The sequence below is a fragment of the Leopardus geoffroyi genome, chromosome D4 (assembly GCF_018350155.1).
Source record: "Leopardus geoffroyi isolate Oge1 chromosome D4, O.geoffroyi_Oge1_pat1.0, whole genome shotgun sequence".
NCBI lineage: Eukaryota > Metazoa > Chordata > Mammalia > Carnivora > Felidae > Leopardus > Leopardus geoffroyi.
Genome location: NC_059342.1, coordinates 86,172,144 through 86,185,221, shown reverse-complemented (window position 1 = coordinate 86,185,221; position 13,078 = coordinate 86,172,144). Strand labels below are relative to the sequence as shown.

Sequence of the window (13,078 nt, the reverse complement as noted above, 5' to 3'; positions counted from 1 at the left end):
TGCAGTCAGCCAGCCATACTTCATGGGCTGTTGGGAGTTTTAAAGGCCAGTGGTGACACATAGGCCGTGTTTGTGAGGTGCTTTTTACCTTTCTAAAGGGCAAATCTGGATAGTGTCACTCTCTGCCTAAAACCCTCCTGGGGCTCCCCACGGCCTGAAGATAAGGCTCAAACTTCTACCCACAGGACCACAGACCACAGGATCTGGCCCTGCTGACCCTTCTGCCTCCTCCCAACCCACCCCCACCCCCTCTTGATAGCTGCAAAACCAATTTGACCAAATTCAGTGAGTTTGTTCATTCAACAAGTACTCATTTAGCCTATAAAAGCCCCCGCCAAGACTTTGGCCACTGAGCGGGCCATGTTGTGTCCGCCTCAGGGCCTTTGCCCCTGCTGTTCCCCTCATTCCTTCTAATTTAGTCAACGCTTGGCTCGATGCTACTTCCTCAGAGAAGCCCTCTTGAACCCTACCCACCCACCCCAATTTCACACCAGAAGGTGTGGTCCACGAAAGTTGGACTTGTCACACAGGTAGGGGCTCAGTTTGTTAGATTAAAGCATCTGTGAGTGCTGCCCCCTCTTGGCCAGGCTAATGCTTCCTGTATCTATGAGACCTGGCTCAGCCTTTCCTGGTGTTTGAGACCCTCCCTGCCCCAGGTGTGGGGCAGCTGGCACTCCTGATTTCTATCATCTTGTGACCCCAGAATGCTGTAATTTCTAGAATGTTCTTGTTGGACTTCCTCCCTCCCTGGGCCTGTGGACCCCCAAGAGTGATCTTCATATCCCTAACACCCAGCTCAGTGTCAGGTGCTCTAAGAATGTGTGTTGAATGGATTAATGGAGTCTGGACATGTGCCCCCTTACTTTCTATACAGGAGCACACAGGATTGCTTGAGGGACACAGAGGCTCTCAGGGGACAAATTAGTGGGACTCAACAAATGTTCATTGACATGGGATGCGGAACTGCCATCCAGAAAGGCTGTGCCTGTTTCTATTCCCACCAGAAGCACTGGAGAGGGCCTATTTTCTGTCACTCCCACTGAGCATTTTGGTTTAAAAAAATCTCTGTCTGGTGAGCTGGTGAGCAAAAAAAAAAAAAAAAAAGAAAAAAAAATTCTCATAATGTATTTTTATTTGTTGAATTGTGAGGATGTTCATTTGCATGGGTCCCTTCCTGGGCCAGCCGGGGGTCCTCAGAGAGGAGCTGGATGCTGACCATTTGCCTACTGGCATCATCAGTCAGCAGAAAGGGCCACTACCCTGAGCAGGGACAGCTGGGGACGGCCTCCTCCTATACCTGTCGCTGCTAGTTGATCTCGCTGTCCCTGGCTTGGGGCCTCCTTGGCTTTCTTCTAATTGCTTCCGGGCTTTTGATTTGGGCTTTGGCGCTCCTTCTGACTTGGGTCCACCTTCATCAGAGAGGCCTGGATTACGGGGGAGAAGCACAGTTCAGAGGGTTATTCCCACAGGGCTGTCATGGAGACAGAAAGTGCCCTTTTTTTTTTTTTTTTTTTTTTTTTGTTGTTGTTGGTTGGATATTGGTCCATTATTGGGATAGAGGCAGGAAGGGCTTTATGATAAAGTATATATTTTAACGTAATTGGTTTTCTTGTTGGTGGAAGGTTTTTTTTTTTTTTTCCTGATCATAAAGAATATATGTACAGAAAGAAAGAAAGAGAAAAACAAAGAAAGAAGGGAAAGTGAGGGACTCAGGAGGTCTTAAAAAGGAGAGAAAATGTACGATCCTACCACTGCAAACTAGAATTCTACAACTCTGAGGCTCAATTTCAGAAAAGCACGGTGGTTTATAAAACAGCGGCTGGCAGACCAAGCTTTTGTAGGGAATAGTGGGTTAAAATAGCAATACGCATACTTTAAAAGCACAGTGGAAGGCACCCACTTCTAAAATTGACCCACAAAGACTGCCCTGTCAGGTGGCCTGCATCCCCGCCCCTGCTCTCAGGAAACAGGACGGCAAGGCGGCGATGTGCCAAGGTGAACCGTCCTTGCAGTTTTAGGGTGTGCAGATCCCAGTTAAGTTTCAAACCGGTTCTTACTGGTTTAGCACATCGTTTCCATTTTTCCTCACTTTGTTTTCATAATTGGGAACAAACGTGTTTATGGCAGTCTAGCCTCTGCACAACTCTCACGGTGATTTGTGCTTCTCTGGTCTGGCCTCCCATCTTGGTAACAGTGAAAGAGAAGGGCGTACCCAATACCTCATGTCTGTGCCATCCCCACAGACCTGCCCCCATGGTCTATGGGCTTCAAAAAGCAATAACTGAACTGCACCACAAATAGTAAAAAAAAAAAAAAAAAAAAAAACATGGTAAATTTAGGGGTGCCTGGGTGGCTCAGTCGGTTAAGCATCTGACTTTGGCTCAGGTCATGATCTCACGGTTCTCGAGTTTAAGCCCCACGGCAGGCTCTGTGCTGACAGCTCGGAGCCTGGAGCCTGCTTTGGATTCTGGGTCTCCCTCTCTCTGCCCCTCCCCCACTCATGCTCTGTCTCTCTCTCTCTCTCTCTCTCTCTCAAAAATAAGCATTGAAAAAAATTAGAAAAGGGGCGCCTGGGTGGCGCAGTCGGTTAAGCGTCCGACTTCAGCCAGGTCACGATCTCGCGGTCCGTGAGTTCGAGCCCCGCGTCAGGCTCTGGGCTGATGGCTCAGGGCCTGGAGCCTGTTTCCGATTCTGTGTCTCCCTCTCTCTCTGCCCCTCCCCCGTTCATGCTCTGTCTCTCTCTGTCCCAAAAATAAATAAACGTTGAAAAAAAAAAAATTAAAAAAAGAAAAAAATTAGAAAAAAAACATGGTAAATTTAAACTTCCAAATACACAAATATGTTATCTGAGAAATGCACATTATAAATCCTTCTAGACGCTTTCTAGAAAATCAGACATATACAGATACTTCTATCTTAAAAAATGGTGTCAGACTAGATATACTGTTTTGCAAACTCCCTTTTCTGCCCTTGGCATGGTTTGGGTGGCCTCCCACACCAATAAATGCAGACGGACACATCGTGTCCATGAGATAACTGTACAGTATTCCTTGGTGAGGCTGTACTGTAATGTATTTATGAATCCTTTACTAAAGGGAAAGTTTCTTTTTTAACTCATGCTCTTTGAGGATGATTAGTACCCAAAGATGAAACCAGCTGGTCTATTTACGAACAGTGAAAACACAAAACCGGCACATCGTTACCCAGCAGCTCCCTGCGGGTCCTGCTCGCTATTTCTTTAATCTCCATGCGGGACAGGGACAGGGAGTGAGTGACAGGGATGGCAGCGATGCCGAGGCCGATGGACGTGGGCGGGGTGACGGCCTTGGAGACCAAAGGCGACTTCAGAGGTCTTTCGATGCTTCTGCCCACAAGGTTTCTGAGTGGGATCTTGTACAGATTTTTGGACTGAGTTTCACCTGAAATATGATTTGGAAAAGAACATGAGAACTTTAAGAAAAGTCTGCCCTGTTTACAAAAGGGGTGACTTCTGGTGCCTCAACCCAGTTGGCATGAAGGAAGAAATTATGCCACATGCTGATCTCCCAGGCCTCGTTAGGGGCAACGGAGTGATGGAGCCTGACGGCCTCGGCTTTTAAGGGCAGGGTTTTCCCAGGTACGTGGGCTAAAATGCACCCGCTACGGGCTCCGCTTGCCCAGGAGAGAAGAGCAGACGGGAGGGAAGACGGCTGCAGCACACTCAGCAGCACTGACTGCCTGTTTGGAGAGCCCCGAGCTTCTCGGGGACAGGAGAGGTAACGACTGATGCGGTGAGCAGTCGGGAAAAGCGCGGCGCTCAGAGCGAAGCGGTAACCACGGCAAGGGCCTCTGGGATTCGTGAGCAAAGTCAGATGGAGCGAAAGCTGGGTGTGCTCAGCAGTTTTCAGGGCTCTATCCTTTAGGCTATAAAAACCTACCGTATCGTTAACATCCCCCAAGGAAAAACACCTTTGCTGTGGCAAGTTGGGACCTCCAGCCCTCAACACCCTCCTCCCCACTGAAACAGTTATTTTCATGGGACTTTTTGGGTTGTTATTACCAGCTTTCTTAAGAATGCAACCAAAGCATTCAGAATGCGAGGTGTTGTATTTTTTATAGTGTTCAACAGTGACTCTGTTAGGCAGTAATCGGATGTTGGTATTCGAGAATGAGCTGGAGAAATCAGATTGGATTAAAAATATCTATTAATAAGACAGTAAACATTGGACTTCACCTTCCCCCAGGGAAGAAGGAAACACTGGAGTCTCTCGGCCTGGGGGTGTCTGAGGAGAATTGTGGGCACTGGCCCCCTTGGAGCTGCCTCCGGACGAGACCTCATTCACAGCAGCGGCTGCTGTGAAGTATATATCCGACTAGAATAAAAGAGAAAGCATTATGGAGCTGCCTGGCTCCCTGTAGCCACGACCCTCCTGTCGTCACGGCAGAGCCCGCAACGGTTCCTCGGCTCCGCTGCTACGTCCTCGGGGCCTGCAGTGCAGTGACATGCCTGGGCAGGGGACTTCCAGAGCCAAAGTCCTGCACCGTCACCCCAGACCTTTCCTGAGCATTCAGTTTCCCGGCATTTCCCCTTATCCGTTTGTTGAATGACAACAGAGATGAGGCTGTTTCCCACGTTTCTTGTGCAGACACACACCTAGTGCACACTGGCCTAACAGGAACCTCAGGCACCCCCAGAGTTAGGCCTGGGAAGGATTTTGGATTCAGTCGGGTCAACGTACAGATGGGGAAACGGGCCGTTCATTCACGGATTCGGCCAGCACTCGCGCACACCCACGACGTGCCGGCTTTGGTGGTAACAGCAGTGGTGTGCTGAGGCCAGCCTCCAACTGACCCGTGAGTGCCTATTTGGGGAGTTTGCAAGTTAAACACAGCCATTATCCAGCATAAATACATTACGCGAAAAACAAAGGTACCGGGGCGCCTGGGTGGCTCAGTCGGTTAAGCATCTGACTCTCGGTTTTGGCTCAGGTCATGATCTCACGGTTCACGCGATCAGGTCCGGTATCGGGCTCTGTGCTGACATCGCAGAGCCTGCTTGGGATTCTTTCTCTCTCCCCTCCCCCGAGCACACACATGCACTCTCTCAAAATAAATAAACTCTAAAAAATAATAATAAAAATAAAAACGAAGGTACTAAATGTCAAAATTCGACCTTTCCTAACTTTATGGCTACATTTACCATTATCTATGCTCTTGAGGCTACTGACATCAATAGCATCTGCGTGGTGAAAATACTGCAAATAGCACGTGGCTTCCCGACCCTGAGTTCAGTGGGTTCACGCTGGAAGCTGCACATCCTAATGGTGGGACTATTTACACCATGGAAATGGGCAAACATTACAAATCAGAGATCGATTTGTTGTTTTGTTGACCGTCTAGGCTCTGTGATAGACAGAATTTCTGATGGTGAGGATAAAGTAGATGCGTGTTGAGTCCACTGCTGATATTGGAAGAAGTTTTGGTTTAGTGACTGATGTGTACCAGAGTGAGAAATAGAGTAACAGCAGATCACAAATCAGATTTAATGACAACAAGCTTATTGGAAGAAGAATTAACGTACTGACATAGAACTCCCAGGTGTAAAATCAGGGTTGACCCGCAGCCATAGGTTGGCTGTGGGTTACAAGAATTAGCAAAAATTAGCGAACGGACTTGTGAGTGCCAACTGGCTAAACAGATTTTAAGATAAAAAGCACTGTCCATGATATTATTTGTAAATCATAAGCTATTTTAATTTTTCCATTGGTAAAATTTATAGCCAACTGAGGTACATATATATGTATGTACACACACACACACACACACACACACACACACACACACCCTGGAGGGCTGGCAATGAAGCCTTTAGCAGCACGACACTGGCGCTGTGTTAGTAAGATAGCCAGTCCCTGACTTGTGGAACTGTCAGCCTTGTAGGGGAGACAGACAGACAAGGAGTAGCCCACCCACATAAGGGGATGCGTGATGCACGTCAGGATGGAGAACGCACCACGGGCCTGGGCAGGGGGACCGTGCGGGCCTGGCAGGGGGACCCTCCGGGCCTGGCAAGGCCAGGGCAGACTGTGTGGGGCTGACAAGGGAGGGGCTGGGATGAGACCGCCCGGGTTGTGTGCCAGCAACAGAAGGCACCTTACAAAGTCATCTTTGTTCTGGTGTCCCTTGGTTTTGCTCAAACTCTCTTGCTAGATGTGGGTTAGTCGATTAGCCACATTTCATGGGACACAAAATCAAGCTAAGGATGGAAAGCAGCAGAGGAAGAAAGTGACCCTCTGAGCTCGTTCTTTTCTAGATTTGGGCTGTTCCTCAGTGCAGCGGGGACCCCTGATCCAACTCCGTCTGACTACATACTCCTCTCTTCAGCCGACAGCTTCCCAACTGCTACCAGCACTGGGTGACACTCTAACAAAACCAAGAAGGGGCGCTCCGAGGCCCGAGGGGGCCACACGGGAAAACCCGACGGCGGTCTGTCTCCTGCGTTTTCGCTCCCGCTGGCGCTCGGGCACACGGGGGCCTGACCCGATGAGACGGCGTCCGTGCCCTCCTGGAGCTCGGCTGCTCGGGCTCCCAAAAACCCTCGGACAAGTGACTCACCCTGGAGGCCACGAGCTGCAGCTGCGGCACGACGGCCGTGTGGACGAGGTTCCCGTTCACTACCAGGCGGATCTCCATGGAGTCAGTGGTGAAGGCCAGGAGGTACGGGAAGGCGCAGACTGCAAGGCAATGGGGCGCGTCAGCCCCCAACACGCCGGCTTGGGGCCCTCGCCGCCCCGGACGCTCCGGTCTCCCCCATTTCTCTGGCTGCTTCTCTCCCTCCTCCCCGGGCATGTCCCCCCTGCTTCTACGAGCACCTCATTCCTGAGGCAGCCTCCCCTTAGCTGGCAGGCTTCCGCTTGAAGCAGCCGTGCGTGGTCTCCATTTCTCCTTGTCCCCGTCTCTACTGCGGTCTCACAGGCCGGTCTCCTGGAGGCTCACCGGCCCAAGTCCCGACAGACCTTCCCCCTCCTTGTCCAGGCTACAGCGCGGCCCTCTCCTCCGGTCCGTGCTGTTCTGCCCGGAACCCTGGCCTTCAGTGGCTCTTCCCGCTCTGTCACTTGTTTCCTCCTCCGTGCTCCTCCAGTCATGTATGCCCGAGCAGGGGCCATGTCCTCACTGTCCCTCACAGGGTACTTCGGAGTCAATGGGGTTGTTGAGTTATTTGTTAAAGGTCAGCCCCTCTTTTTGAAGTGGTTTTTTATGCCACACTGACTTCCAGGCCCCCAAACTGCCCTGGTTGCCCTGGGCCCTCACCTTTGACTTCCCCGCTGGCCACTTCACTCTCCCACGCTCCCTCACTCTGGCCTGCTCTCTCTTTGCTCTCTCCGTGGTCAACTCCCTCCTCTCGTGGCTTTACCCAGGGGACGTTCTCTCACACCCTGCCTCTCGCCTTGCTCTCTCAAGTGACCCCCAATGTTGGGGCTCAAAAAACCTGAAAGCGATTTTCAATCCTTCCTTCTCTCTCTCTTTAGCCAGATCTCATCCATCACCGAAGCCTGACTAGATCCTCCAGTATCTGGATGGAGTCCTCTGTTCTCAAGACTCTAGAATGTTTGCCTACCGTCACATCCTTGGCCTTGGAGGAAAACAGCACTGACTCGAACATTCTTGGCTCTGATCCGACTCTCACCAGGCAGATGCCCAGCTGTGGATCCTGCACCCCAGAAGGGAAGCACCACCTCTCACGCCCTGATGTTTCAGGGGCAGGCAAAGCACCCGAGTTTCTGGGACTCTTGGTTTTCGAGCTCTAAAATACGTAAGCACGGCGCGGAATGCCTTGGGCTTCTCCAAGTCAGTCAGTGTTTTAAGGCTGGAGATCTCGCGCTCAAATTGTAGGAAAAGGAAAGCGAAGCCCAGAAATGAAATGATACTGAAAGATACCCAAGTCCTGAAAATCGGGATTTCGTTGATCTCAAATGCTCCCATGCTCCCAGCTGGGAGGCACAGTGGATGGCAACAGTCCCAAAGGGGGAACAGAAAGGAAAACAATTGAAAAAGGAAAAGAACACTCTGAGCACTCCTCATACTCACATAACTCATGGCAGTCCAGCAGCAAGCCAGTAAGTTGGCTGACACGGGACCGAACAGATCAGATGGGTCCACGTGGGGGGGGGGGGTGGGGGGTGGGGAGGGCAAAACGATCGAGGGTTTTCTTACCAATTGCATAAGGAGCCTGGTTCCAGCAGAACTGGAAATCTGACGCACAGGGTTGAACCAAAAAAGAGCCCCCGTTAAATGGGCAAACCTTTTTATAGATGCAACTGTCTGCAACAAAACAACAGCGACTCATTTTTTTGTTAGAGACAACGCTTAGGGCCGGGTAATTAGATATTTGAAAAACAGGCAACCAGAATGGCATCCTATCTGCTAGGTCTTCACAGACAGCCGGTACTAACCCCGCCACGACGCCAGGTTCTCAGGCCGGGAGGCAGTCGGAGCCGCGGCGATGACACTACAAGCACTGGCGGCTGCATTTGGGAAGGATTTACTATGTGCCGGGCACCGAGCTTTACAAAAGTGAGCTTATTTAGTCTGAATGCTTTGAAGCAGGTGCCATGATTATACTCGTCGTGCAGATGGCGAGACTGAGGCCAGGAGAGGTGAAGCGGCTGGTCCAGAGTCTCCCAAGTACCCCCCGGGGGGGCAGGGTTTGAACAGAGGTGTGCTGGACTGCAGAGAAGAAGGGACACTTGGTGACGGGGCCGCCTGGACGGAGGAGGCCCTCCCGCCTCACTCAGCAGGACAAGCACGGTGGGAGCTGGATACTCCCGCCACTGGCTCCCCCGCCCCGCCCCGACATTTTGCTAGGAAAACTTGAAGCCATGTGCCTGTGTCACCTTGGGGTGACAGCCAGAATTAGATTAAGGCCAGGCTGAACAGCCGCCCGTTCCTGGCCTGCTCTGAGCTCGAAGCACAGGTCCAGGTGGCTCAGACCCTCTCAGAGTGAGAAGGTCCGTACAGAAGCAAAAGCTCCTTTTATTCCAGAAGCCCATCATGTTTTACCTGTACAATCTTATTTTTAATTGAATTATTTTTAATTATTTTAAAAAACAGGTTCATGGAGCTATAATTTATACGCTATAAAATCCATCCACGTTAAGCGTACAATTCACTGTATTTTCTGTAAATTTACAGAGGTGTGCAATGCCACGGTCCAATTTTATGACCTCTCTCTGACCCTAAAAAGAAACTGCACGCCCGCGAAGCAGCCACTCCCACCCCTGGCTGGAACGCAGAGCTGTGTCCCCGCTGTGTGGCGTGTGGTGAGGCACGTGTGTGAAAGCTGGAGCTGCTGGGCAGGGCCTGAAGGCTTCAGGAACTGGTTCCTCCTCTCGTGATGCCTTTCTGGAGACTTCCTTCCCTGGAGCCACTCCTCAGCCCGCTGGCTCCTCTCACTCTCTCTCCCCACATCCCCGCTTTTGGTGATTCTAAGTGTCACCTACATGCTAATGATGACTCCCAAATGAAGGTGTCCCGTGGGCACTCTCCTGAGTCCCTGGGGCCTCCGCTAGCGTATCGGGGAGGCACTGATGTGTCCAAACTCAACTCTTGATGTTCCCTCCTAAACTCGCTCCTCTCAGAGTTCCCCTCGTCTCAGGAAATGGTATTCTCCATTTTTCCAGTTGCTCCTGTTCCCAGGGACAGCCTCCCTTCTCTCCTCCGCCACATGCCCTGCTGGATTCGTCAAGCAAATGATCTTGGTTCCCGTATTTCAAACACCCCTGGGGTTGGACCACATCTCAGCACCTCTGCTGCCGTGTGCTGGTACAAGCCCCTGCCATCTGTCATCCCACGAGTGCAGGCACGAGCTTCCATGAAGTTCTCTGCACAGTGGCCCACGGTCCTTTCACCCATAAGTCCCATCCTGTCGCCCCTCTGCTCAAAATCCTCTGGCTGCTCCCCAGAGTAAGAGGCTCTTCATCTCCCAGGCCCCCCCCCCCCGCCCCGCCCCCGAATCTGGTCCTCTTCAGATACCATTTTCATCCACTCACACCTACACTCACTCTGCTGGGGCCACACCAGTCAATGAAATACTAGAATGTTCCTGGAACACAAACCCCTTCTTGACTCCCTCAGGGTCTTCTCTCCAAGCGCCCCTCCCAGGCAGGCCTTCCTTCGCCACTTTCCCTAAATGGACACCTGTACTCCCCAATCCTGCTGAACCCTGGTCCCTCTCCGTTTTATTCCCCTCAGCACCTACTACCGTTCAACATACTGGATGTTTTTCTTGTCCTGTTAATTGTCTACCTGCCCTTAAAAGGTACACTCTAAGAGGCAGGGATCTGTGTATATTTTACTCACTGCTGAAACACCTAGGCACCTTAGGTGCTTAGTAAATATCTGCTGAATGAGTAAATGGCCCTTCCCTCCCTGTCCCCACTCAGGAAGGACAGGTCAGAGATGTGTCCCTCAAGGCTCCGGTCCCTTACACACACCTCCTCTCCACCCCCGAGGCCTGCCCCAACTCCCATCAGAGGCCAGCAAACTGCTGGTGGGTTTGAGGGGGTCTGGGGTGGAGGAGACCTGAACTTGGGGAGCACAGAGCATGCCGGATGGCGGAGAGCAGTGTGAATGTGCCTCGGGGGCTCAGCCTGTCCCACAGTGAAGCTGTCGGCCTGAGAAACGGTCACACAGGCAAGGATGAGGTGCCCCAGACTGCAGTTCAGGGGCCCCTCCCCTCCCCCTTCCACCTGAATAAGCCCCAGCGACTCCAATAGGACCCCAGAGATGTAGACGGCTCTCCTTCCTGATAACCAATACTGGTGGTTTCTGCACCTGAGGCCGGGGGGTGGGGGGGGGGGGGTGGGGGGGGCGGGGCTCCAAATCAGACCGAATTGATTTAGAAAAGTAAGCAAGGCATATCTCTCGAGGCCCAGAGCTGTGAAGCACGTTCACACCCAGGGTGCTGGTGCCCATGCCTGGCTCTCCCCTAAACTGTGAGCTCACTGCAGTCCCTGGCAGCTCCGTTCACTGCCGTGTCTCCAGAATCTATCTCGTGCCTGGCACAGAGAAGGTCATCTGTTGTGGTTTAAAAAGGAAAGCCTGGATGGGGGGCTGGGGTGAAGGGCAGGATTCTGAAAATGTCACAGGAAGCAGCTAGGAGTCCTTGACCTTCACTCCTTTGACTTTGCCCATCCGGCTGGTGGGGAGTGAGCAGGGGACAGACACTATCTCTAGTGTTAAAACGAATTTCCCTGAAGTCCCTTTCTGTGTGTAGAAAAGCCTACGGAGGTTACCAAACAAACTGGATTCTGACTGCTGCTCTGATGAATCTGGAGGTAAAAGGAGGAAAGAGAAAATCCTGCTGTGCCTGGCAACGTGTTATGGACTTCACTGGTAAGATCCCGTTAACCTGCACAGCAGTCACGAGTGGTGGGTTCTGTATTCTTCACGTGACTCATCCGGAAGTTAAGATGTAGGTTAGATAGTCTCACACTGAGAACAGCACTTACGCGAGCTTTTCTGGTTTCCTTGCACAATTATCTTTAAAACACCATCAGCAAACAGAGTTCACCTTTCGTAGCGAGATTTATCATTTGCATTAAGTGTGAATCATTACTGCATGCTAAGGTCACAGCCAAGTTTTCTTTCTTTTTAAGTAGACTGACTCTGATATTCAAGATAGAAATGAATCACAAGAAAATAAGATCATCCGTTGAACTACTTATACTTTGTCCCCCTGAAATTTACCTTGCAAATACACTTTTCTCAAAGAACACATAACTGGAAGTTGTAATTTCTATTACAAAATACTTTCATCTTTAACATATCTGAGATAAAAATCTCTTTCTATAACACTCTGAATTTATAAAAGCTATTTGTTACTTCGTTTTGTTTTTTAATAGAAAGGAAGCTGATAAAAATCAGCTGCAAACACTGCAGGGAGCAAGATCATTCTACAGCACCCTGTTGACAAGGGCCTTTACTGCACAGGAGTCTGATGAAAACAAGCCAACGCAGCAGCCAGTGCGTGTGGGGGAAGGAGTTACAGAAGTGGCCTGGGTGACCGTGGGGAAAACCAACTGGTTCTCTGGGGTTGTTCACCGGGGACCTGGCAGCCTTCTGGGAGAAGGAGGGAGATGGAAAAGGAAAGCCAGATTCCGGACCCAGAGAAACGGACAGAAGTGGCACTGTTTGGGGAAGACAGAGGCAGGTCTGGGAATCTCCGGGATTGCTAAGGCCTTGACCCATGTGGCATCTAAAGACACAGAGCTTATCGTCTGACGGCTCAGTGGGTCTAGGAAAACAGACATACACTGATCCCATGCTGAGATGAAACCAGAGCCTGAAGCCAGGAGATCACCAAAGCCAGGGGTAATGACCTGGAGAGGCCACTTGAATCACACCTGGCACAGCACTGGGCCACTCCCGCCCAGGGGAACCCAGTCTGCTCCCGTCCATATGCTTCCAGTGTGGTACAGAGAGGATGTCCATCCACGTTTGTTTCCGTGTTCCCTTTTCATGTTGGGACTAATCATCCCATTCTGATAACCTGCTCTGTCTTTCTGTTCTGATTTTCTCTCCCACCTAAAATCCTTCCTATCCTTTCAAGCGATTAAAAGAAAAAAAAAAAATCGACATCAGTTTGTAAAGCATTTGGCCACAAGTTTTTCTCACAGATTTTTCAATAAATTGAAAAGGCTACCCTTTAAAGCGATTAAAAAAAAAGATAAAGAGATTTTCTAGACGTGACTTCAAACACGTGTCCCCCCGCTCCGCTGGGCCCTGTAACCGGGACACAGGGCAGCAGGGGCAGCCTGGGTCCAGCCCCGGGGGTCCAGGGACCACTCTGGACGCCGTGTGCATATTGGCCCTCTCATCACAGGGGCTGTCAAATCTCACATCTTGCAAGACGAGGTTTACCAAACGGAGTTCTCTGCTGGTAGTTAGCTCTCCCATACTTATTAATCAAAGATTAATCAAAGTATTGGCCCCACGCGGGCCGATTAAAATCACTACTCTAAATCCATACAATTATAGGTGAAAAAATATGTTTTATTGTTTTAGTTAGACTGGGCAGGCTGATCTAGGAAAATGCCTT

At 50.8% G+C, this 13,078-nt stretch overlaps 1 protein-coding gene across 5 annotated transcripts in view; it reads right to left on the bottom strand.

The window, feature by feature from the left end:
• Positions 1-13,078, bottom strand: part of GARNL3 (GTPase activating Rap/RanGAP domain like 3) — a 148,808-nt gene that overhangs the window by 648 nt on the left and 135,082 nt on the right. For all 5 annotated transcript variants that reach the window (XM_045469758.1, XM_045469757.1, XM_045469756.1 and 2 more), the window contains 5 exons: positions 8,194-8,301; positions 6,595-6,713; positions 4,214-4,352; positions 3,204-3,419; positions 1,298-1,424 (listed from right to left, as the gene is read on the bottom strand). In XM_045469758.1, coding sequence (XP_045325714.1) covers positions 1,298-1,424; positions 3,204-3,419; positions 4,214-4,352; positions 6,595-6,713; positions 8,194-8,301 — 709 coding nt within the window. The remainder of the gene's footprint in view (positions 1-1,297; positions 1,425-3,203; positions 3,420-4,213; positions 4,353-6,594; positions 6,714-8,193; positions 8,302-13,078) is intronic.